The following is a 25,750-nucleotide window of genomic DNA, read 5'->3' as shown; positions in this document are numbered from 1 at the left end:
TGTTTAATATCTTCATCAAAGACATGGACAGTGGGATTGAGTGCACCATCAGCAAGGCTGCAGATGACATGAAGCTGAGTGGTGCAGTTAACACACCTGAGGGATGGGATGCCATTCACATGGACTTGGACAGGCTCAAGAGATGGGCCCATGCAAATCTCCTAAGGTTTAATGGGGCCAAGTGGAGGGTCCTGCACCTAGGGCAGGGCAACCCCTGGCATCAAGTTAGGATGGGGGATGAAGGGCTTGAGAGTATCTCTGAGGAGAAGGACCTGGGGGTACTGGTGGATGAAAGGCTGGAGATGAGCTGGCAATGTGCACTTGCAGCCCAGAAAACCAATTATATCTTGGGCTGCAATCAAAGGAGTGCGGCCAGCAGGAGAAGGCAGGTGATTCTGTCCCTCTACTCTGCTCTGGTGAGACCCCACTTGAAGTACTGCGTCCAGCTCTAGAGTCCTCAGCACGGGAAAAGACACGGACCTGTTGAAAAGGCTCCAGAGGAGGGCCACAAAAATGATCAGAGGGATGGAGCACCTCTCCATCAGGTGAGGGAGTTGCAGGGAGAGGTGACGGACAAGCTTAGGGAGTGGCGGTCTTCTGCCTGAAGAAGACTCCAGAGAAACCTTATTGCAGCCCTTCAGTTCTTAAAAGGGGCCGATGAGAAAGATGGGAAAAGACTTTTTAGCAGGGCCTGCTGTAATAGGACAAGGGGTGATGGTTTTAAACTAAAAGAGGAGAGATTCAAGGCTGGATAGGATGAAAAAGTTCTTTACAATGAGGGTGGTAAAATACTGGCACAGTTGCTCCTCATTCAATTCTTACTAGCAAAGACATGATCTGAACAGAGATCTCTCCAAAAGCAGCATTCAATCTGTACACAAGTGCTGAGAGGGTACGAGGTTTTTGGTGATCAGCAAAGATGACTTTCAGCTCAGTGCCTGCCACCTTAGGAAAGCATCCCTACAGACAACACACCTGCACAGCTGCTTCACCCTCTCCATGCAGGCTGTGCATCCAGGCCTCCTCCTCACAATGCCAGGGCTCTGCTTGCCGTGGTCACCACTGCTCACATCCAGACTCTTCAACACAAGTCATAAAACAACGCTTTGAACTGGTTCCACACACAACTCTGAATTACTGACATTAATATAATCACATGAGAGCAAGGAAATTTCAGCATGCCCTTCCAAGCAGACAACATGGAACTTCTACTAGATTTTCAGTAACAAATCCCTAAACAAAACAAAAACAACAACAACAAAAAGAAATAAAATCTTTAAAATGCGCTTTGCCAATTTTCACTCTCTGACACCCTTAAGTCAAAAAAATAATCCAAGGCTTTTGAGCACCAATTATAATAAATCCTCAGCATGCAGTTAGGGGCAGGAAGCAACTTACTTCCTACTTCAGACAAGTATTACAGGAAAAAAAAACAAAACCAACATCCCAAAAAAGTCCTTCCCGGCATGCAAGAACAGGAGCACTGTGAACTCATTTCAAAGCAAACCTCCTAAAACCTGGATCTGCCGAGCTGAAACAAGTTCTGGCATCAATGCAGAAGTAACTTTTTTTTTCGTCACTTTCAAACCATGTTCTGCCACTCAGCTCAGTCCCTCTGAACAGCATCAGTTCTGAACTATGATCCCGTACTTTAGCTGAAAGGAAAGCTAAAATTACTGAGGCTTAGTTAGGTATATAACATAACTGCCTGAATTCTAAGCAGTAATTAAAAAAAGAAAGCGATTAAAACTAATGAACTTCAACTTTAAAATACATTGCTCCAAGATTTCACAACCTGTTACACTGTTCGAGGCATGCAGCTCTCAAATGCCTTTGGTTAATTATCTCAAAGTACTAGGACTCACTTGCAGATAAAGGGACACACACAAGAAATCATACCCAAATAGACTTTTTTGCTTACACCGCACCTTAAACAAATGGTCTGGAGAAGAAGCAATGCAAAACTCTTGGCTACTACATGTTATCATGTAATGCACTAAAAATGCGTCAACATATGCTTTCCTTTAATGTCATCTGTACACATTTCACCTTATTTTGATTATTAGAACAGATTTAAACAGTTACCAAGTCACTAATATGACCACAAATATGCTATAATCCCATTAAAGTACATAAAACATCTCATTATTTTAAAATACATTAACTCTTCTTAAATGAAAAGGACCTGTGCATATTACAACTTAATTTTTAAAAAAGCAAAAAACAACAAAAAAAACCAAACAAAAAAACAACCCCAACCAGCCAAACAAACAAAAAAAGAACCAAAAAAAAAACAAAACAACCCCACAAAAAAACAGTCAAGCTTTATCTTACATTCAGGTAAGTACATGACTAACCTAAGCCCCCAGAAAAGAATTACCTAACATTATCTGCTCCATAGTAACAGTGAGTGTTGCACTGGGGTATAAATGTGGAAACATGTGTGAGGTAAATATAAAGAAATAAGTTGCATCAATGTGGAAGCAAGTAAGAAACCATTCATTATGTGCTCAAATGAGGAACTTCTGAGAGCAAACGTTTCCTCTCCGCCACAAAGAGACATGTCAACTCAGCAAATAACTGACCAGTTCAGTTTACTGACTCAAACGCAACCTATTTTCATGGTTAAAAAGTAGAGTGTCAAAAAGTAAGCATGAAGCAACATTTGCTGTTATTCTGACTGGACCTGACTTCTGGATACAGACATAAAAACACAGGGTATTGCTAACACTACACACACCAGCATGGACCAACTGGTTCCACAGTATGACAAACAGCTTCCATCTCAAATCAACAGAAGCTTTTCAGCCAAAATTTTGCCAAAAGAAAACAAAAATTATATAAAGAACAGCAGCTCTTTAACATGAGCTATGCAGTCTGTTTGGAATCTTCTTTCAGAGGGCACTTAATTTTCGTATGTTTCAAAACCCATTTGTTGTTCTTTTCCAGGTATTCCTGGCACTACCCTCCATATGGAATGAAGTATTATAGCTACTTAACATATTTCTCTGGCATACAAGTGGGTCTCTTGGAAGATGAAAAATGAAAAGTAACATCAAGGAGGCCTGCATGGCCAACAAAGTATGGCAGACAAGGCCATTCTTGTCTACATGAACTACTCTATAAGAGATCATACTATTTAAATAAGGTTTATGATATTAACAGAGAAGATGTAAAAAGTCTATTCACATTGTACAGAATTCTGTGGAAACATGTTACTGGGCAAGAGACATAAAAGCAATCATATCCGCTTTCACAGTCATCATCAATTCCTTCTTTTCATCCCATCAGAACATCACTTTTAAGTTAAAATTTGTTCCTTCCTTTCCAACAAAAAACTATGTTCATTGTCCACTGTCAACCATTACCTTTCTTTTTAAAGTTAAATTAGCATTAAATAGCACAATAAAGTTCAATTAAAAAAACTTTGTAACTTGTAAATCATAAAACCAACCTGCTGCATAAGCTAAAAACTGTCTGATTTTTTGCATCAATTGAGTGAAAGAGTAGCGAAATGGGAAGAACTGATGCAAGTCGTGACGAAAATCTTTCTAACCGCCATCATGAACTTGTACAGATCATGGGTCAATTAAAACCCCACACGAGGAGCTTTCATTCTAGTTGTATCAGGTTTGATTTTTTGCTGAATGGCCAAGCCTCAATCTGCAGTGTTTCATTCACTGTATCAGTTTCTGATACTAGAATGAAGAACCAGGAAGCAAACATGGCCACAACAAACCTTTTTCTGCAAGAAATGCCTCCAGAACTATCTGGTTAAACAATGCCAAGGCACACAAATGAGACTGGAACAACTAAGAGATGAGTTGTCAGGAAGGCTCATGACACTAGAAATATTCCTCCTCTTATGGCTACAGTTCTCTCCACCTTTCTTCCTTTTATTTTATCCTTCTGGTGGAACAGATAATGTCTGTACCAGCTGAAGGAAACACACACATCTGGGATGTCTGCATCTCAGACAATGTAATGGAAAAGATTGGTTGTGAGGATTGGAAGGAGCTCCCACCCAGCCCCCTGCTTTCCAGATGCATTAGCAGTATAGGTGCTTGGTAAAGCTCTGCCCACTGCACCAGGAGGCAGATCTGTTTTGTTAGCTGAGAATTGTATTGATTCTGAAAGCTGTCCAACAGCACTAATTTTAATTAAACCAAACAAATACAGCATTGTTTCCCTCCAGTCCATCGGAACCTCTCTGCGGATACCACATTTACCCAGTTCACGTAAGTATTTATTCTGCACGTACCAGGGCTCATCACCTGAAAGAGGAGGGACATTTTCAGATTTTATACCATTCTGTATTTCCCTGGGACATGAGCACCTGTGCAAAATAAAGTCTCCTAGCTGCTTCCAGCTGCCCACCAGTAAAGACAGTTGAGCATGAGGCCATTACCAGCTGAGCCCAGTGCCCCTGCATAGGCACCAGCCCCTGTCTCTTTGTGACTTGACTCAGAATCACAGAATAGTTAGGGTTGGAAAGGACCTTAGGATCACCAAGTTCCAACCTCCCTGCCATGGGCCAGGGACACGTCACACTAAACCATGTCATACAAGGCTCTGTCCAATCTGGACTTGAACACCACCAGGGATGGAGCATTCACAGCCTCCCTGGGCAACCCATTCCAGTGCCTCACCATCCTCACAGTAAAGAACTCTCTCCTTATAGCCAATCTAAACTTCCCCTGTTTAAGTTTTAATCCATTACCCCTTGTCCTATCACTACAGTCCCTAATGAAAAGTCCCTCCCCAGCATCTCTATAGGCCCCCTTCAGATACTGGAAGGCTGCTATGAGGTCTCCCCACAGCCTTCTCTTCTCCAGGCTGAACAGCCCCAACTTTCTCAGCCTGTCTTCATACGGGAGGTGCTCCAGTCCCCTGATCATCCTCGTGGCCCTTCTCTGGACTTGTTCCAACAGTTCCATGTCCTTTTTATGTTGAGGACACCAGAACTGCACACAATACTCCAAGTGAGGTCTCACAAGAGCAGAGTAGAGGGGCAGGATCACCTCCTTTGACCTGCTGGTCACGCTCCTTTTGATGCAGCCCAGGATACAGTTGGCTTTCTGGGCTGCGAGCACACACTGAAGCAGGCTCATGTTCAGTTTCCCATTGACCAAAACCCCCAAGCCCTTCTCTGCAGGGCTGCTCTGAATCTCTTCACTGCCCAATCTGTAGCTGTGCCTGGGATTGCTCCAACCCAGGTGTAGAACCTTGCACTTGGCTTGGTTAAACTTCATAAGGTTGGCATTAGCCAACCTCACAAGTCTGTCGAGGTCCCTCTGGATGGCATTTCTCCCCTCCAGCGTATCAACCAAACCACACAGCTTGGTGTCATCGGCAAAGCTGCTGAGGGCACAGTTAATCCCACTGTCCCAACACCGATCCCTGAGGGACACCACTCGTTACTGTCTCCAGCCAGACACTGAGCCATTGACCACAACTCTTCGTGTGCAGCCATCCAGCCAGTTCTTTACCCACTGAATGGTCCATCTGTCAAATTTAGAGACAAGGATGTCATGTGGGACAGTGTCGAACGCTTTGCACAAGTCCAGGTAGATGACATCAACTGCTCTACCCCTGTCCATCAGTTCTGTAGCACCATCATAGAAGGCCACCAAATTGGTCAGGCAGGATTTCCCCTTAGTGAAGCCATGCTGGCTGTCACCAAGCACCTTGTTTTTCATATGCCTTCCAGGTGAATCTGCTCCAAGATTTTGCCAGGCACAGAGGTGAGACTGACTGGTCTGTAGTTCCCTGGCTCATCCATTTTCCCCTTCTTGAAAATGGGGGTTATATTTCCCTTTTTCAAGTCGTCGGGAACTTCACCTGACTGCCATGATCTTTCAAATATGAGGGACAGTGGCTTAGCAACTTCATTTGCCAGCTCCTTCAGGACCCACGGATGGATTTCATCAGGTCCCATGGACTTGTGCACATTCAGGTTAAGATGGTCTCGAACCAGATCCTCTCCTACAGTGGGCCCAAGGTCTTCATTCTCACAGTCCCTGCGTCTGCCTTCCAAGACTTGGGTGGTGCAGTCAGAGCTTTTGCCAGTGAAGACTGAGGCAAAGAAGTCACTGAGTACCTCAGCCTTCTCCAAATCCTGTGCAGCCAGTTCTCCCAATAGCTTCTGGAGGGGGCCCACATTGTCCCTAGTCTGTCTTTTATTTGCAATGTGCCTATAGAATCCCTTCCTGTTATCTTTCACATCCCTAGCCAAGTTTAATTCTAACTGGGCCTTAGCTTTCCTAACCTGATCCCTAGCTTCTCGGACAACATCCCTGTATTCTTCCTATGCCACCTGTCCTCGCTTCCACCTTTTATAAGCCTCTTTTTTCCCTTGAAGTTTCCTTAGCAGCTCCTTATCCATCCAAGGAGGTCTCCTGGCCCTCCTGCTGCACTTCCTTCTGGTTGGGATGCAACACTCCTGAGCTTGTAGCAGGTGATCCTTGAATATCAACCAACAGTCTTGGGCCCCCCTGGCCTCTAGGGCTGTATCCCATGGAACCTTACTAAGCAGGCTCCTGAAGAGGCCAAAGTCTGCTCTCTTGAAGTCTAGGGCAGTGAGCTTGCTGCATGCTCTTCTCACTGTCCTGAGGATCTCAAACTCGACCATCTCATGATCGCTGCATCCAAGGCTGCCTTGGAGTGTCGCATTTCCAACGAGCCCTTCCCTGTTGGTGAGCACGAGGTCAAGCACGGCACCTCTCCTTGTCGGCTCCTCTATTACTTGCAGAAGGAAGTTGTCTTCCACACAATCGAGGAACCTCCTGCATTGCTTGTGCTGGACCGTACCGTCCTTCCAACAGATGCCAGGGTGGTTGAAGTCCCCCATGAGAACAAGGGCCTGCGAGCGTGAGGCTTTTCCTATCTGTCTATGGAGTGCTTCATCCGCAGGTTCTCCTTGATCAGGCGTCTGTAACGGATCCCCACAGTAATGTCTCCCATAGCTATATTCCCTTTAACCCTGACCCACAAACTCTCTGTGGACTGCTCACCTGTCCCCAGACAGAGTTGCATACTCTCCAGCCTATCCCTAACATAAAGGGGAACTCCCCCTCCCCGCCTGCCAGGCCTGTCTTTCCTAAAGAGCCTGTAACCTTCCATTCCAACACTCCAGTCGTAGGAGCCATCCCACCATGTTTCTGTGATGCCTATTATATCACACCCCCATAGACGTGCACACATATCTAATTCCTCTTGTTTGTTCCCCATGCTATGGGCATTTGTATAGAGGCATCTGAGCCGAGCTCCAACTGAAGCCGGCTCATTGGCTGGAGCGGCTGGGATATCTCTACATTGCTCCGAGCACTTATTATAGGTTCTGGCAACTGACTGGGTGTTTTGCGATGGAATGATGCCTCCTTCCCTCAACACATCTAGTTTAAAGCTTTCTTGACCAGCGAGGCAAGCCTCCTACCAAAACCCCACAGACCAGCTCCACCAGCCCCCACTAGACCTGGCCTCCTAAATTGCGTCCCGTGTTCTAAATACCCAAACCCCTGACTATGGCACCACTGTTCTAACCATTTATTAACCTGGCCAGTCCTCCTAGCCTTTTTAAGGTCCTCCCCTTTATCCTGGAGAATTGATTAAAAGACTCTCTGGGCTCCAGGGCCCCTAACCACCTCCCCCAGGGCTCTGTAGTCCTTCTTTATGTTCTCCGGGCTACTGCTATCTATATCACTAGCACCCACATGGATCACTAGAAGTGGGTAATAGTCAGTGGGACTTACTAGAGCAGGCAGCCTCTCAGCAACATCCCTGATCTGAGCCCCTGGTAGGCAATGCACCTCCCTTGAGACTGGGTCAGCCTGACAGATCGGTGCGTCTGTGACTTCTCTGCGTAACAGATGGATCCTCTCAACCTTGAAGTCACATCCCAAAACTGCACACCTGAACCCAAACTCGTCCCCATGTGGGACTTTACTGACCTTATTTCCCTCAAGTGCAGACCTGCCATCTCTCCCACCACGGCAAGTGAGAAGCTGTCTGGCTTTCAGTCTGTTTGCTAAAGAAGCAACTTCTAGCCCTTGTGTCACCTCTCCATTGCTTTCAAACCCCTCTTTGTAACTGCTCTCTTCAGCCTGAATCTAAGGAAAACTACGTCTCTGTAGCCTGCTTTCCTTTCTCTGGTTGAGCTACAGCTGCTCCCAATTTGCTGCCAATTCAACACCTGGGCAGGGAATCAACACTTAACACTTTGCAGATGGAGGTAACAGCCCCATCTAATTATGTCTAAAATGAAAGGCCTAGCACAGTGGCACTAGTGCAAAAGTACACAATACAGGCAAGAACAAAGGACAGCAGCCCCCATCTTTGGTTAGCGCAGTTTAAACAAAGTTTCACTGTGTTTGCACTGCACTCCTGCACCCAAGCAGGAGAGCTTTCCAGATATGAAATTGTTCAAATGAGTGCAGAAACCACTTATTTAAAAAGAAAAAAAAAAAATAACAAAAAAAAAAACCACCAAGCTCCACCAGAAAATGAGACTCCCAAGTAGGTCTTAAAGAGCAGCTCCTCCAAAAAAGAGGAAGCAAAGGCATCCTCATAGCCACATGAAGTTGTATCAACACATTCACTGGAGACCTAAGAAGTTCTCTCTGTTATAATCTTCCCATTCACAAGATGGGATGCAAAAATCTTCAAGGGATCACTCTTCTAACCCGAAAGTATGAGACAAGTTTCCTAGTTACTTATAAAGGGAAAACAAAATCTGTGAAACCCAAAAGCCTACAAGGTGGAAGGGAGGGAGGAGGGGAAACAGCTGGATCCCACACAAAGGACTCTGAGCCAGAAACTGCAGTAAATTGTGTGTTGCAATATTCTCAGCCAACAGTAAGAGCAACAGACAGGGAGGGAAGGAAAGCTTGCTCTCTGGCTCAGAAGCTATAGTCACCCATGAGAGGTTTACTTTGCTCTCACCAGAACATAAACATCACAGAAGAGCGATGCTTCCATCACCCTTCTCTGTTCTTCACTGTGCAAAAATCCCCTCAGTTTATTTATACATGATGTATAAGTCCTTTTGTAATTAGGCTGCAACATAAAACAGTGAGGACTAGATACAAAATCAAGCTTTATTTTGAACTCAAGAGGCATGAAAAAGTAAATGGAAAGAAAAATACCTTTACTAGGTGAATCTGGAGGTTAGACTTAAGAAAACCTCAGATATAAGAACTTAAAAGGCAGATATGAATGGTCACACAGAGAAAAACCAACACTGACCGAAACCAAGACTTCGCATTTTTACTTTTGGAGTTTTGTGCAAAAGGGCAAATTAGTAAATGTGGAATTTTCTAGAAGCACAGGGAAGACCAATGCAAACAGACAGCGTTCCTCCATCAGCTGATTACATTACCTGTGTGGTCTAAGGCAAAAGGTTAGAGTGAATACAGGCATTGTGTCTGATAAGAACAGAGCAGCCTTTCTTTGCCAGGCTCTTTAAGCTTTCTTTAAACAGTATTGCACAATTTAAACACTGGCGTAATAGAGGAGATGCAGACACAGAGCCACCCTAAGAATTGCAAAAATACTCCAAATAGAAAAGCCATACAGGTCAACCCTGGACATTAAGGATGGGAAGGAGAGAAAACAAAGCAGTTATGACATCTGGAAAACCTCTTTTGGGCTCAGAGCCAACTCTGCAGCTCATCTGCCAGCAGACACATTGCCATTACCTGGCATCAGCTACAGAAGGCAGCACGAATCTGGGGGCTTGCTTAGTGGAGGGGTAGGGTAGCAAGTGAGCAATGCCAAAATCCCAGAGCTGGCAGGGCTGAAGCTTTTAACCATGCAAACAAATAAGGAGATGTGAAATATCTACCCTCAGATAAGCCCGGCTGCGCAGTGGGGAACACAATGACAAACAAGAGACACAGATCTGAGTCCAAGTTCTGACATTTATCAGTGGCTCTGACCTTACAAAGCCAAATCTGGCACCAGCTACGCTGTCTTAGCTTTTATAACCATTATGACCATCTCCCAGAACTGTCAGAAAAAAAACAGAAAAGCAAGGAAAGAGACTGTACCATTTCTCATGGGAATACAGCACACCAGGTGGGGCCCTGTCATCACCAGTCTGGCAAAATCCAAAACACTGCAGAGAATGCAAGTCTCCTAAAAAGTGAGTTATAAGGAAAAACCCAGCAGTTTATTTTGACTGGGGAGTTATCTGTACTTCATGGTTTGGCACAACAGCTTGGAGTCCAACGGTTATGTCATAGCGGCATGTAAATCAGACTGTTTTGATTCCTGACTGTTCAACAATTTGCAAAAACTTATTAATCAGTCCTCCAGTGCTGAACTGCAAACCCCTGGGATTTTTGTATGCAGTTTCAAAAGATTATTTATGCCTACAGTTCTGATCTTCCTGCTTCTTCCCTCACCCCTCCTGAAGTGGAGAATAGTGGAGATACCGAAAGCTTGCTTTAGGGTTAAAATACCTATTTGAGCATTGCCCATACTTGTTAATGAATTTACAGTACAGAGAGATCTCTCTGGTATTGTTCTTTCAACAATTTCAAGCAAGAGTGTTCAGGTGGCGGCTGGTTTTGATCAGAAATAGACATCACCAAAAAAGTTCATACTTCTCCTTTTCATCAGGAGGGTGACATAAGACTGAAGACTCATCTTGCAAGTCATGGTAACACAGAGCAGAGGGAGAACTTGTTTTCAGAATCACACTGATGCACCAATTGTGCAAAATCTTAAGCACATATAAGCAAGCACAGTGACTAAAAATCACATACCTACACTACTCATGAACGAAGCAAGAACCTCAACAGCTCCAAATTCTGGCACAGGAACTAGCATCCCCATCACCAGTCAGTACTCACAAAAAGCAAAATAAAATATTTACTGGGGGACAAGAAGCATGTCCCATTTAGTCTAGGCTGTTCAAATGACACACAAAGATAGCCATCAATATCTAAAGCAACCAGTGGGAATCTTACATATGCACCCTGGAAGACAAAGAAAAGCATCTGAGGCCTTATGTTATTAAAAGAAGGGAACAAAAGTTTAATATAAAACAATTATTTTTTCTTAAATCAACATATTCAACTGGGACATGAAGCAAACTGGTGGTAAACAGCTTAAGTTTTTGCTTCTTACCTCCTCAGGTACTATGATTAAAGGGTATTTGTCCTCCGATAAGAAGTTAAAAATAACCCACACTTTAAATGCATCTTCATCACTAATCAGCAAAGGACTTTTAGAGAGGTTCTTTTTAGCACAGAGAGTCCAGCACATCCTGTTGAATTCAACTTTGTCAAAGTTTCCTTGAACCTAAAATGAAGAAATTGAACAACAAAAGAAATTAATACAAACGACACAGAATAACTGACAAAGTTTAACAGGCATACAAAAAAGTCATGCAAAAAGCACTGACAAAGTCTAGTTTGCAAGAAACATCAAGGCCCAGAAAAGAGCACTGTAGAAGCCTGGTCTGACTTCCTGTATGGGGTCAACTAAGGAATTTCTTCCAGCAAAACCTACATCCAAACTCCAGTTTCTGGTCGAGTTAATAACAGCCTGACTTCATGTGAAGGAGGCTATACTGCAGTCTGTGTTTCCTCTAACATATTAGGTTACACTTCCAAACCACCTTCTTAACTGCCTTAAGTTTCCAGATGCCCTTCTATTGCACTGAGTTACTGAGATTTTATACAGCAAATCTGGAAACCAATATAGCCAAAACCACATGTGGATATGCTAAAAGGCATATTGGAACAATAGCTGGGAAAGACCTTTAATATGTTTTTCCACTTCATGTTACTCAAATGTAGCTCTTATAGGATATTTATAAGCATATAAACATTTTTTCCTCAAATGCTGAGCCACTTAGAATCTTTCCTTTTTCTCAGACTTACAAATATTCACCTTGATAAAAAAAAAAATTCTCTTTTTTGTTATTCTTTATCATACTTAGCAACTGTAAACATACCCATCTGTGGATTATTTACATACACAAAAGCTTTCATTTTCTTCATTTTCTTTTTAAACCCTCATTTATGTTTGAGATTTATCTCTCTACAATATCAATGCTCCTTCTTTGCCAACATGTAACTGATAAAAGCATGCTCTGCACTGTAATGGAAGTCCCTTGAGATTTTGGAAAATGTGTCTAAATAATAGGTTCTTGTACTTCTTGTGGTAAATGTTCAGTGACATTTTCTCACGATGAGCCAAACCATGCATCATTGTGCAGATGCTCCAAGGACACCACTGCAAACTGTATGATATCCTATCCAGTCTGGTAAGAGGTCAAACATAGCAGAGGGTGAGCCACAGTGGCTAACTCAATGACAGGCTAAGGAAGGGGATAAAATTATGTGGGTGGAGGAAAAAAAGAAAAAAGAAAAAAAGAAGAAAACATAAGTAAACAGAAAGCCAACCCTATTCTAAGCAGTACTTTACAGTACAGTTTACAGGACTAAAAGTGAGACATGAAAGAAAGCCACAGATTTTGCATGCTTGCAGAGCAGGCCACCAACGTAAGTGATGGTGCAAGAGGCCAGCTACTCTGCTCTGGAGAAGGTGGAAGCTGTAGGAGCTATAGCTGCTGTAGTCACAAGCCCAGCATACCAGATGTTTGTACAAGAAACATGGGTCTTAAACAGAACACCAGATAAGCAAATGAATTCCCTTTGGAACAAGGGCTAGAAGCCATGTTTCCTTCTCCTTCCTTCAGTCTGCCAGCACCTGTTCCCTTGGCCCCTCTTGCCTTTGCTTTTTCCTATTTGTCCTCCCCACCCTGCCCAGTGAAGCTTAACTTCTTTTCTAAAACAGCTCCACCCACTCAGACGATAGCAGTTCCACCGTGGAACATCCTAGTGGTTAAGCTACTCCCAAGAAACATGCCGATGGGGTGTGAAATCTCCTTTCCTCCAGCCACCATCTGGCAAGTGCTCTAAGCTATATAAATACAGTGGGTTGCTCCATGAGCTGCTGATGTTTTAAAGCATGGTAGCAATCAATGATCAAAGGGACACAGGTAAAGAAAGGCACAGGTCTTGGCCAAGTAAAGGAAAGTGCATGATTTTTGCTCAAACAGCAAAGCCAGACTCTGTGTAATTCAGAAGTTCATATCAAAATCCAGGTCACCTGCAATACGGTACCGCCACCAGGATTAGGCAGCAGCCGCACATAAGCTTTCAGGACCATTCTGCCACAGGGGACTACGTTGCACAGTGCCAGGGGTCTCACTTTAGAAATTTCTTTTTTTCAGAATCCAAACTTGCTTCCGAAATGGACTTTGTGGGGCCCATATGTCATCCAGAGCAGAGAGACACTTTAGGAATTATTTAGGAACAATAATCAGATAAGCACCCAAGACTCAGCTCTTCAAAATAACTCTGATTCACATCTGTGGTTCTTTTTCTAAAGGATCAGACTGGCTGTTAAATAAAGGACATAATCACAAAACTGTTGTTCCAGAGACATTTGAAATCAGGGATGGAACTAAATATTTCTATTCAATGAAAAACAAAAATTTTCCTATGCAAGTCCATGTAGCAGTGCCAACTATTCCTGGTCCCTTCCTTCTACAAGCACATTTGTATGGGGTGGGAGGGCAAGGAAGGTGAAAATCCTGCAACTAAACCCAAATTGCTTTAGAGCTCACTCCATACCACAGAAGTCTTGGCCGTGCTATTTTGGCTTCCTTGATGGGCAACACTCTACTACATAGTAGCTACATAATAATTAGTCTGAATAAATAATTTCTCAGAATTTATGACAGATTATTTCTAAGCATAGGTTCAGAAATTAAAAATACTTGTTCGGTTTCTAAGGTATACTGGAACTTGTGTGCAAAAGTATTTCCAATTTAGTTAACAAACTATTAAAAGTAGAAAATTTTCAAACCATCATCAATATTGTACCAAATAACTCTAAAATATAAGAAAACACAGACATATTCGGCTTAATATTTAAGTGACCCGATCAGCTCCAAAAATATAACAAGCATTGGTAGTGTAAGTAACATTCACTAAATTGTTTGGAAGATGAAATAATCTGAGGTTTAGAACGATGTCCTCCCCCCATTTGTCTCTTTCCAGCTATAAGTAAGACATATTGTAAAATACCACCATCTCACCACTATTGAAAAGGAAATATTTTCAATTTATATTAAAAGGCATACATTATAAATAACGGGAAATGATAAAATATGGTTATGAAACCAAGTAAAACAAGTTATGAAGACAGTCAAGGCCAGGTTGGACAGAGTCTCGGGTGAGATGGTTTAGTGTGAGATATCCCTGCCCATGGCAGGGGGGTTGGAACTAGATGACCTTAAGGTCCTTTCCAACCCCTGCAATAAGCAGCACCATACAAGAAATCACCTATTAGGCAATACTAATTATTCAAATTATTTATTCAAACTCCCTATTTGGATAAAGGAAATTAGTTGCAACCAGTTTGCCTCATTACACTATTGACTTGTGCCTCTCCTGATGATTCCTTGGTTCTATATAAAGAGGATGTATTGCAGGGTAACACAGGTAAGCCAGCACTAAAAAAATATAAAAAAGCTGTAACTGTTGTATTTAAAAGTACAACAGAAGTTCTTCAAAAGTTTACAAAGTCCTCAATAAAGTTCTATGTTACAGTTACATATCCGTTTTAAAAGAAATCTAAGGATTAATTCTTTAAATATTTTACTAATTTTTTGAAGCAAGTTATCTTCAGATTAAAAACAAAAACAAAAAAAAGAACCAAACACACTCTCTTGACCAGACTGCTCTTGCTCAAATCAATTAATTCACTAGAAAACGTACGACTGGAAAATGAGAGAACTTGCTCTGTATTTGGGGGTATAAAGCACCAGTCCTCCTTTAGTAGCCTTGCTTACTAGCATATATTAATAGCATTTGTTGTGCAGTCACCGCATCCAAAAGAACAGATTATGCCCTGGGCAAACGATAAAAAAAGGGGTTTCTTGTTTGCTTTTTTTGCTTGTTTTCTTTAAACAAAGGAGTCACAACCAGTGACTTCATTCCACTGTATCTTGTCTTTTGGCACTGATATAAAGTCATCTCTAAAAGATGCCACAATCAAGATTTTTCTGGTCCTAAAGGATAGCCTTCAGGCTAACAAATCTCACCCATTTTTAAACGGTACATATCTAAACTGTTTACAAGCTTTTAGTCAAGATTAAATAACATGAAGTTACAGATAATCCTGTTCCTTAAGATTTTCATCTTTTAAAATGAACCAAAGGTATGGGTATATCAGACAGTTATGGGAAGCCAGATCAGTGGATGACTAAACACAAGAAACTACAGGCAGTCACATGCTCTTTCCTTTCCCGAGAAGCAGGGTAGCTTGACCTTTGTTTCTAAGGTGGGGTAAGAAGGTGCTCCAGAGTATCTAAACAGTCTGAATTCACACCAACTTGCTTATGCAGCCAGGTCTTTCATTTTCAAATTAAGGTGTAATTCAAATGCAACTGCTTCTTATTTCTGTAACTACTCTTCCTAGAAACACCCTTTAACAATGAAGCATGTTTATATTTGAAAAAGCCTTCCTTCTATTTTCTGGTTTTAGGTTCTTTTTCGGTTGTGGTGGGTTTTTTGGGGGTTTGTGTTTTGGGTTTTTTTTCTTAATGGTTGCTACTGCCTACAAACAGTATCAACAAAACCACTGTGGTTCAGACTTTGTAATCCTTTGGTCAAAATAAAGTAACCCTCTTTTCCAAAAATTCATACACGAACTGCTTGGTCTCCACTGAATCTTACAGGAGCTCAGACAGCCAACAAGAAGTGGAAATTAGATAAACTTCTTAGGGACAAAGCAAGATTCTTCAGTATCAAACAACCAAGATGCTAAAAGGATATCTTTACGTGTATTAACAGCCCACAGCTCCCACATATAAAACTGGACACTATTAGTGAGTATGAAAGAAATACAGACTAGAGAACCAGAGCAGCTGGTAAGTCTTAGCTAAATATAAGAAGCTTCTACTGTTTCCAGGCTACCAGACTGCATTATATGTATCATATTTTCATAGAATCATAAAATGTCTTGAGTTGGAAGGGACCAACCCCTCTGCCACAGGCAGAGGCACCTTCCACTAGACCAGCTTGCTCAAAGGCCCGTCCAACAGGCCTTGAACACTGCCAGGGATGGGGCACCCACAGCTTCTCAGGGCAACCTGTTCCAATGCCTCACCACTCTCAGAGTGACTTATTTTTTCCTTGTATCTAACCTAAATCTACTCTTTTTCAGCTTAAAGACATTCCCTCTTGTCCTATCCCTACATGCCCTTGTAAAAAGTCCCTCTCCAGCCTGCAGTACTGGAAGCTGCTCTAAGAGCCTTCTCTTCTCCAGGCTGAACATGCCCAGCTCTCTCAGCCTGTCTTCACAGGAAAAGTGCTCCACCCTCTGATCATCTTCATGGACCTCCTCCGGACTCACTCCAGCAGGTCCACATCCTTTTTACGTTGAGGGCCCCAAACCTGGATGCAGTTCTCCAGGTGGGGTCTCACAAGAGTGGGACAACCACCACCCTTTACCAGCTGGTCACGCTTCTTTTAATAGATTGCCTTTCTGAGCTGCAAGAACACATTGCCAGGTCACACTGAACTCCTTGCCAACCAGCACCCCCAAGTCTTTATTCTCAGGGCTCTTTGCAACCCAGTTTCTGCCCAGTCTGTATTTGTGCTTGGGACTGCCCTGGCTCAGGTGCAGGACCTTGCACTTTGCTTTGTTGAACTTCATAAGGCTGGCACTGCCCCACCTCACGAGCGTGTCAAGGTCACTCCGGATGGCATCCCTTCCCTCCAGGATACAGCCGAACCACACAGCTGGGTGTCATCAGCAAACTTGCTGAGGGCGCACTCAATCCCACTGTCCATGTCACCACCAAAGATGTCGAACAGGATCAGTCTCAACACCGACCACCGAGGAACACCACTCATCACTTGTCTCCACCTGGACATTGAGCCATCGACTGCAACTCTCTCAGTGTGGTCCACTACCTCCACCAGTATTAAATGTAGATCAAAGAAGCAGCAAAAAGCAGCAAACAGTGCTAAGGAGTTTCCATAATCTGCAATTGCTGCATTGGACTTTTCAGCAGCATGAAAGTTCAGGACTTCTTAGCATTATAAAATAAAGTAAATATGTATCTCTGCAGCCACAATGTCAAAGTTTCAGAGTTTCTGGGGTAGGCCCCCAAGTTTACAAGAAATCAGTGGTACTGAAGCTGGTATGTTTGCACTATTATGCAGGCTGGTTTTTACCAACTAGACCGTTATCTCAACAGAAGTTGTTGAAGATAAGGGTTTTTTTAACTGTCAATCCCAGTGACTAGCTATCATAGAATAAGATGGAGAGGCAGGGGAAACTGCTGGATTTCCGGAGCATCCCACAAAACAAGGCACAAGAGACAGCTGACAGTGGGTGACACAGGGAGTGTCACCCACTGTAATTATTTGAAGGGATTTATTTATTAAATTACTTCCTGAATAACTAAAGATATTTTTTGTCCTTTCTGTTTACAAAGGAATCTATAACGATATTCTGCTATAGGCATAGTATAAGGTGGGGCAATCTATAACTCCAACATACTTCCAAATAAATTCGAGGTAGTTTATTAAGATTAACATGGTTCTGCATGAACATACCTTAGACAATGATCAGATGTAACATGAAACAGAAAACAAGGAAAGGAAAAAGAAAGAGAGAACAGTACAACCTTCCATTTTAAGGCACAGGCTCTCCAGAGTATCCAGCCACCACACAGCCACACTCAACCACCAGTGCCTTCACACCAGCATGCTTAGCAGAAGTCTACTGTAAAGACACTAACACAAAACCTGATAAAAGAAAAAACAAAGCACAAGAATTCAAAACTTACCTTTTCCAAGATGAATTTGTTTAGATAAGGCATGTAACCCTGATTGGAAACTGGTCCTTCATCATCATCCCTAAAGTGCTCTTCCAAGGCCACTGGATCATGGGGAACATTTAACACTGTGCACAAATTGTGAGAAAGGACCTAAGGACAGAAAAGAAATCCATGACAATGCTGTTGGCATTAACCATGCTGTGCTGGCTCCAGAGCAGGCCTATCTTTCGCAAAACCATGTGCAAAGCCACATGCTCATGTCAGCACAAATTGTAGATTTGCGTCAAAAAGCAAAAACATAACTAAAAAAGTTGACTCCAAGGACTCAATGGCTTGAAACAGTTGCGCGTTTATAGAAGTAATGCAATCACAGATAGGTCCATTCCTACAGAAGGGCAAACACAGCTACAGAAGCTACCCGTTGTCCATATATACTTACGCACTGAAAACAAGGAGAGGCATGCAGAAATGCCAAAGTAATATTTACAGAGTGAAATTAGAGAGCTACAGAAAACAACCACAAACACCTAGCCTTTGAAATTATATTTACTATCTAGTGAAAATGAGTAACAAATAGAACAACTCAATATGTACATTTAGTTTACAAAGAAATGACCACTCAAAGCATTAACTATGAGTTTCTCTCATCTGCTGCTCAACATTCACCCCATTTCAGTTGGCAAAGTACGTTATAGGAAGGGGAAGGGTTTGATGTGCTTCTCAAATTTTTATTTTTAAAAGGTATTTGCATAAATTATGTCAAGAACTTAACACCCACAAGCACTCATGTCTGTTCTTGAGAAATGACCTTCTAGAAGAGGCTACACACTTGATTAGTTTTGAGGAAGCACTGAATTATTGAAAACTAACTGGTAGCAAACACATCTTCTTCAATTCAGGCCAAGTTTTGCATGTACAGACTAACGCCTGGGTACCAGCATTTCCTGTGTCACCAGCACTTTCCCATCTCTTTCATGTTCATACTATCTCACGTCAGGTCAGCTCTGTAACATGCTGACCATTGAGTCACTCAGGAGCTGTCTCCTCTTTGCATGATACGAATGAAGCCTCTGGAGATCATGTACTGACTACAGAAACTGGGTTAAGGATTTAGCCTCACATGCCCAGGAATGGTCTGCATTGAAAAAAAATGTAATTAAGAACCAAAGGCAAGAATACAGTAAAAGCAAAATCAGGCAGAAGTAAAACAGGCTGCATTTTCGGAGGATGAAGCAAGGAGCTGGCTGGTGTTTCCTCCACCAAATGACAGGACAAGAGGTAACAGCCTCAAGCTACACCAGGGAAGGTTTAGATTAGATATTAGGAAAAATTTCTTCACCAAAAGGGTTGTCAAGCATTGGAACAGGCTGCCCAGGGAAGCAGTGGAGTCACCACCCCTGAAGGTATTTAAATACACATAGACATGGCACTTCAGGACACGGTTTAGTGGTGGACTTTGGCAGTGCTGGGGTAATGGTTGGACTTGATGATTTTAAAGATCTTCTCCAACATAGCTGATTCTGTGATGCTATGATTTTGAAAAGGCACACTGCTTGTGGTATTTGTTTGCTTTAAATCAACAACTAGACTGGACAAACTGCAACTGAATTTCGTTTTTTACTTTTTCACTGTGCAGCATAAAATAATAATTAAAAAAAAATAGACCCAAATGATGCATAAAGACAGCAATAAAAAAATGTGCAGAAAATTTACACGTGGATTCTTTAGGCAAGAAGACCTAAAGTGGTAGAGATGAGGTAGCTGAAAAACAAGAACTGAAAGTCTGAAGTTGTCAAAGCCTAGGAAACCAAACCTCAGCCACACACTTAAAATGTCTGGGCTGCCACCCCCTCCATCATGATGTATATTTACTTTACATATGATGTATGATAAAGAGGCATGTAGAATCTAAGTGCTAGTTAGCATAAAATCCTACACAGACAGCCCAAGATGCAAGTTCAATTGAATATTCCTTTCTACATACCTCCAAAGTTACATTTTATTTTAGAAAAGCACACATTTCCATGAGTAATACTTAACGTTCATTGCCATATGCTAACATTAGGCCACTGGAGCTAACAAGGTGCAGAAGTTTAAAAAGCAGAAAAACAATAGCATCAGTCATACTACAACAAAAGCTGTATTTCCCAAAGCAGCAATACAGTATTCAGAAGTTACCACATTCCATGCTACCCTCCATCAACAGTGTATTTTCTTTCAATCTATCTTTATCTTTAATCACTGCATTAAATCAAGTATTTGAGACCATGTGATTTACATGTGGAGTGAGGAAAACATACTATCATGCGTGTTTCCCCTTCTATTTAAGGCTTCTGTTGTTATTTATAGGAGACTGAGGGATTCTTGAATTTCTGAGAGAGACGGATGAACTCAGTTTTCCAACCAGACCGTAGTTGCTAAAACTGTAACTAAAAAAAAAAATATTCAGCTAATAAAAATATTCCAAAAGCATAACTGATTTATGCTTATTACTCAAATAACTTAAAAGCCCCAATAAAACACTTTCTGATTGTTTCCTTCCTACATATTTCTCTTCTCCCTTCTTCAGCCTTCTTGCTATGTTGGGCTGCCAGAAACCTAGGTGCTTTCCACATCAAGCACCCAATTTACCAGGAACAAATTCCACTTTCAGTCGTTTTCTAAGATCTGCCTTATCTGAGATCTCTCCTGTGCCCAGTGCTCTCTTTTCATAATTCAGGAAATTCCTCGGTGCCTGCCAAAGCCTGCCATTCTCTAAAAGGGCCAAGTGCCAGCTGAATTCTTCAGTTGCCAGCTGAGCCTGACAAATTCTGCACTGAGGTCTCATTTGGTTTTGTTCTCTCAAAGCACATTATCTGGACCATAGTATACTCTAGTTTAATGATCAATTTGGAAAATAAATAAATAAATAAATAAATTTAATACTAGGTTAACTGGGGTATGAAAAATTGCCTTGCCTTGCAGAAGCTCTGTAGACCATGAGAAAGTTTTGCAGCAGTAAGGATTATTCCCCTTGTGCCCACAGGGTTGCTAGGCAGCTTTTTCTGTCAGCACTTATTATGCTCAGGACGCCACGTTTAACAATTTACCTTCATGCCAGAGTCAACTCCTACCTTAGCTCAGAGACTCATCTCTGTGCTACAACAAATGGGTACAGCAGCAGTCCCCAGACTGCAGTCCATGAGACAGTACAAGCAGTCTGCAGAGGGCTCACAAAACCAATGCTCTCTGGGCACAATTCTTTCATTTTCAACAAGAAACTCTGTAAGAAAGATGCCTAGTGGTGCCCATGGAATACTGAAGGTGTTCTGCATCCAATCTAAATAATCAGAGGAAACAAGCATTACAGAACAGACTATGGATTTGCTTTATTTATGGCCAGTCCCCTGTTGCTTTAACTGGAGTGCAGATCTTCAGCGCACCTATACTCTGCCACAGTGGCTCCCCCCTGAGCTACCACTTTCCAAAACTGATCTTCCAAAACTTTAAGCACGTGTTGAATTGTTACCATCTGATTATTTCCATTTAACCTTGTTCATAAAAGTGATCTGTGTTTCTAAAGGGAAAAGGAAGACCTGCTAGACTACTTACTGTTCAGCAACAAAAATTTGGCCCAGATGACAGGCAGGAGCATTAACAGGGCAGATTAATCCTAGAGCAGCTATTGTCAGTTTCTTCAGCACTTTTTCCTTTTCCATCTTTCAGGGAGGTCTCCCCCCTCCCCCATCTCTTTTTCAGGTTTTAAAATGTTGGCATCACATATCCCAACAGCTCCATTAAGTGGCTTTGTGTGAATTCATTCCAAGACATTCTTGGCTCATCTCTCCCTGACGTCCATGTCAGCAGCTATCCAGCCAAAATAAGGCTACTCAAGTACTTTCCCTTTTCCTTTTTTGACCAGTGTGAAACTAGCATCATGTATGTCACTTGTCACTGGCACAAGGTCTTTTCAACCAAGGTGCATCTTAAGTATACAGTTTCTTGCATCACAGCATCTCCAAGGTATAGCTTCCTTATCCACTCAGGTAGCAATCTGGAGTCTTATCATTCAACATTAGAGTCTCCTTATTTAACAACAGGGTTAAGTGCATCAATCTCTCTGCCAGTTGGATGAGTGTATTCAAGCCTGGCATCCACAAGCTCCAGTTCCTGATACTAATGCCTTTGCTCACATCACAGTTCTGTTCCCTCATTTGCTCCCTTCTCCTTTGGGCTCTCACAGACCCTTTGTCACCATTTTTGACAACCACTTGCCTTCATTATCAGCACAATCCCTCTGGCCCCCAATCACACACTGGTGCCAACCTGCATCTGTCCATTTACCAAGGGAATTGCCTTTCTGCCCTGCAGTTCCCAGTCCTTAAGAAGAGCTCCTGGTAAACATGCTCCATCTACTGTGTCTTTATTCTACATCTTCCTTGAAACCAATTGACAAAATCTCAAGGACAAAGGCTAAACAGGCTGCTGATCCACCAGCAGCTGCTCCTCTCAAACACAGCATCATGGACCCATCATTCCCTAATGTCCCGTTAGATCTGCCTCTCTCTTTTGGAAGAGAGGCACCCCTCCCCTCACACCTTATAGACACAATTCCTCATGGCTACCCTAATACAAACACTTCTGAGCCCTGTTAATAATGTCAGAGTACAACTCCCTCATGTGAGTCATAATGACTAATTTCCTACCATCCTTCAACATTGTACAAAGTCAATTGTCCGGCTAGGGTCCTGCCTACTTATGACAGGCTCTCAACCCTTCCAGTGCCTTGCTACATTGTTCAAGGTCTTCCTCTCCCTCCATTCGGACCATCCCTCTTGCCCCTGATTACACCATTCTTCCTCTTCCCACTGACCACTGACTTTCCATTTAGTAAAAAGACAAAGCACAGATAAGAGGTGTAATAATCCTGTAACAACCCAGATGTAATTCCAGACTGGTACAAATTTTCTAAGCCTAACTAGTAACTTTGGCCCTCATATTAAGGGCCCAAATGAGACTGTTTTCACGAGGCGCTCACCCATCCCCATTCTGCAGATACCACGTCAGGAATCCAAGACTTTGAAAATCCAGCCCACTGTAGCACACAAAACAAAAACAAGAACAGTCAAATAACCCCACTGCCTAAGCAGAGACAAGTCATAAAGCAATGTAAGGAAGAGAGAGTGTAAAAACTAATTGGTATGTATTCTTTCCAAGATCCAATCATATGCACCTACTACAAGGGGTTTTGCTGGCTGTTAAACATGATTACATTTAAAACCACAGTGTTTCAAGACCAACATGAAAAGCAGATTTAATGTTGGCACACTACAGGAATTTTTAAAATAAGACAACTTTAAAATTGCAGATTGCAAGAAAGATTAAATTGGATTTAAATACAGGAAAACAAGTATTTGCATGTAGCTTGTGCTCGAACCACATCAGCAGCTATCACTGCATACACAGAACTTACAATTTATCCTTCCTGTATCAGGGCTTGAAAGTACTGAAACACACTGACAAAATTATTGTGTCCATATTTAAAGGTGTATTTAAGAATAGAATATGCAAATGTTTCTGCTAATACAGAAAAAAAGGGTACGCTCTGCAGCCAGCATAACAGTAGAACTTCTGAAGATCACTCATTAAAGGAAAATAAAATCAGAGCATACTGGAAGAAGATAATATTCAAAATTGCACAGAGGACTGATTTTAACTGTCTCCTCTCAACAGCTTAGACCATATACAAAAAAAATACAAATAGATAAAAGACAATTGAGGAAATCCTTACTATTCTAAGCAAGTCTTAGTTTTTCCTCCAAGGGTGTGCTGTTCCTCCAGACTATAAAATAGACCCAACTGACACACCACCCCTTTGCTCTAGATACATTAAAAACAAATGTGTGATGCAAACCTTTCACAGTAGGGTCTCAGCTCGTAGTAGTTAACGAAGATGATGTATTTTTATGGAAGGCTCAAAGATCACTTCTAGGTAGAGAAACTAGAAATCACTTTCTTTAACAACCAACATGTTACACTTAGGACCTTCTGTTCAACATGATGGCAATATGTTATACTGGATTATACAACTCAAAGCTCCATTATGTTTTCTCATTGAGGAAGGAAGAGTTCAGCAGGTTACAACACTGCATGCCATTATCAGAAAACAAAGTTTTTTACCACCTTTTTAATAACAGGAATTTCACTAATTAATCAACATATTTTTCTAATGCCACAGATCTCTACTAACCTGTTTCTCTCCAAGCTCCATCTCTCCTTTTTACAAGGGTGCTATATCTTCCTCATGGTAATGTGGATGAGAAATACTTTATAGAGAAACACTTTCTCAATACAACATAGGCCTGCACCAATCAGACAGGAAGTTCTGTTTTGATGTCCTGTCTACCCTTTTTGCTGCACCCATGTGGGGCTAATGCCATAACACATGCCTTTTCTCCCCAGCAGGACTATCATTTTGACATCACACTCATCGTTTGCCACAAAAAAACCTATGGAAGAGTACTCTCTACCCCTCTGTATTTCCTGAAACTTAACTCTTGATGGCGATAGGACAAGGCAGCAGCCGCAATTCAGGCTTGTTTCTGCATTCCAGATCCCCCACTTGACACTTCCCTTGGGAGTCATTATATCATAGACAGAACTGCACAGACCCAAAGAGACCCACTTTTTCTTCATCCCTTCTCTCTCATGGACAGACAGAATGAAACATCAAAACTGTTTAGGAAGATGTTTGACAGGTAATGAGGGGACAAATTTAATTTCCCTTCCTTTTTTCTTTTTTTTTTTTTTAACCTTTTTTTTTTTACCCTTTTTTAAACACACAGCATTGGAGCCATGCTGCTCTAGTAAGACAACAGAGCATGAGAAGACAGGTAACTGCAGTTCAGTTTGGAAATAAAACTGCTGCTATAATCCACCTAAGGTCAGTCAATGATCTTAAAGAACTGATGATACCTCCACAAGAGCAACTGTGCTCGCATATGCTCCACCACAGCATCCTGGCTGCTTCTTTAGCCATTTAATTCACCTTAGCACGTGTATGACCACAACAGCTTCTCCCCGACCAGCATGACAACACATGCTGCCAACACACGTTGCCAACACACCTCCCACTTGAACATACTGAGCGCACAAGGTGTGGTAGTGTGACAGGAAAACAGGATTCCTTTAAAAAGCAGGACAATAAAAACACCACTCTGCAACCTATTTCAGCTAGTCCTGCAACACTGCAATGTAAGTACTTGCTTTCATTGTGCTACCTGTAGAAGACAGGACCTGCACACATTTTCAGCTTGAGCTCACAGTCAGGTCCAGCCTCTTGCCTGACTCCTGCCCCACAGTCACTTCTGGACGAGTTAGGCTGTATCTCATGGCCCGATCACCCGGAGTGAAGAAAAGGAGAAGAGGAAGAGGCTGCTTGCAGCATGCTGTGGACACTTATTACATAGTAATGCTGAAAACAAAGTCCATTAGCTACCGACCTGTAAATACCGCCTGCAGCAAAGCCACTCTTGCTCGTGGAGTTGATCCCACCAAGGGTGCAAACTTTAGCTAACTGCTGTGGCTGACACAACTCCAGCGCTCAGTACAAGGACCCAGTCTTGTACGTCAACAGGTGTCGTGTTCTTATTCAAAATATTTATTTAGCCAGATTTCTGCTATTACTTCCAGGCCAAGATGGTCCCATAAAGCAAGGCCAAGATGGGATCAGATTCAGCGAGCTGCCTGAGAGCTCTTTTAAGAGCACAAACATTACTTCAGCATATAAGCTGAAGAAAGAATGGCACAGTTGGAGCCTCTTGACTAATTCTCCTGTTTATATCCAAATAAGAGAGCACTGTGAAACTGCGCTCTCCCTTGGCAAGCTATGAATTTCAC

General features: G+C 42.2%; 1 protein-coding gene across 2 annotated transcripts in view; it reads right to left on the bottom strand.

Moving 5' to 3' along the window:
- SWAP70 (switching B cell complex subunit SWAP70) overlaps positions 1-25,750 on the bottom strand; it is a 50,811-nt gene that overhangs the window by 24,346 nt on the left and 715 nt on the right. Inside the window, exons 2-3 of one of the 2 annotated variants that reach the window (XM_057418160.1) lie at positions 17,882-18,022; positions 11,131-11,304 (exon numbers count right to left, since the gene is read on the bottom strand). The exons of the other annotated variant lie outside the window; for it this stretch is intronic. Coding sequence (XP_057274143.1) covers positions 11,131-11,304; positions 17,882-18,022 — 315 coding nt within the window. The remainder of the gene's footprint in view (positions 1-11,130; positions 11,305-17,881; positions 18,023-25,750) is intronic. 2 annotated transcript variants of the gene reach the window in all.

This window comes from Pezoporus wallicus, unplaced genomic scaffold (assembly GCF_028554395.1).
Source record: "Pezoporus wallicus isolate ANWC-B61680 ecotype Strahan unplaced genomic scaffold, APGP_CSIRO_Pwel_v1 contig_2025, whole genome shotgun sequence".
NCBI classification, from domain to species: domain Eukaryota; kingdom Metazoa; phylum Chordata; class Aves; order Psittaciformes; family Psittacidae; genus Pezoporus; species Pezoporus wallicus.
Note: the sequence above shows the minus strand (reverse complement) of the source record. Positions and strands in the feature narration are given on the sequence as shown.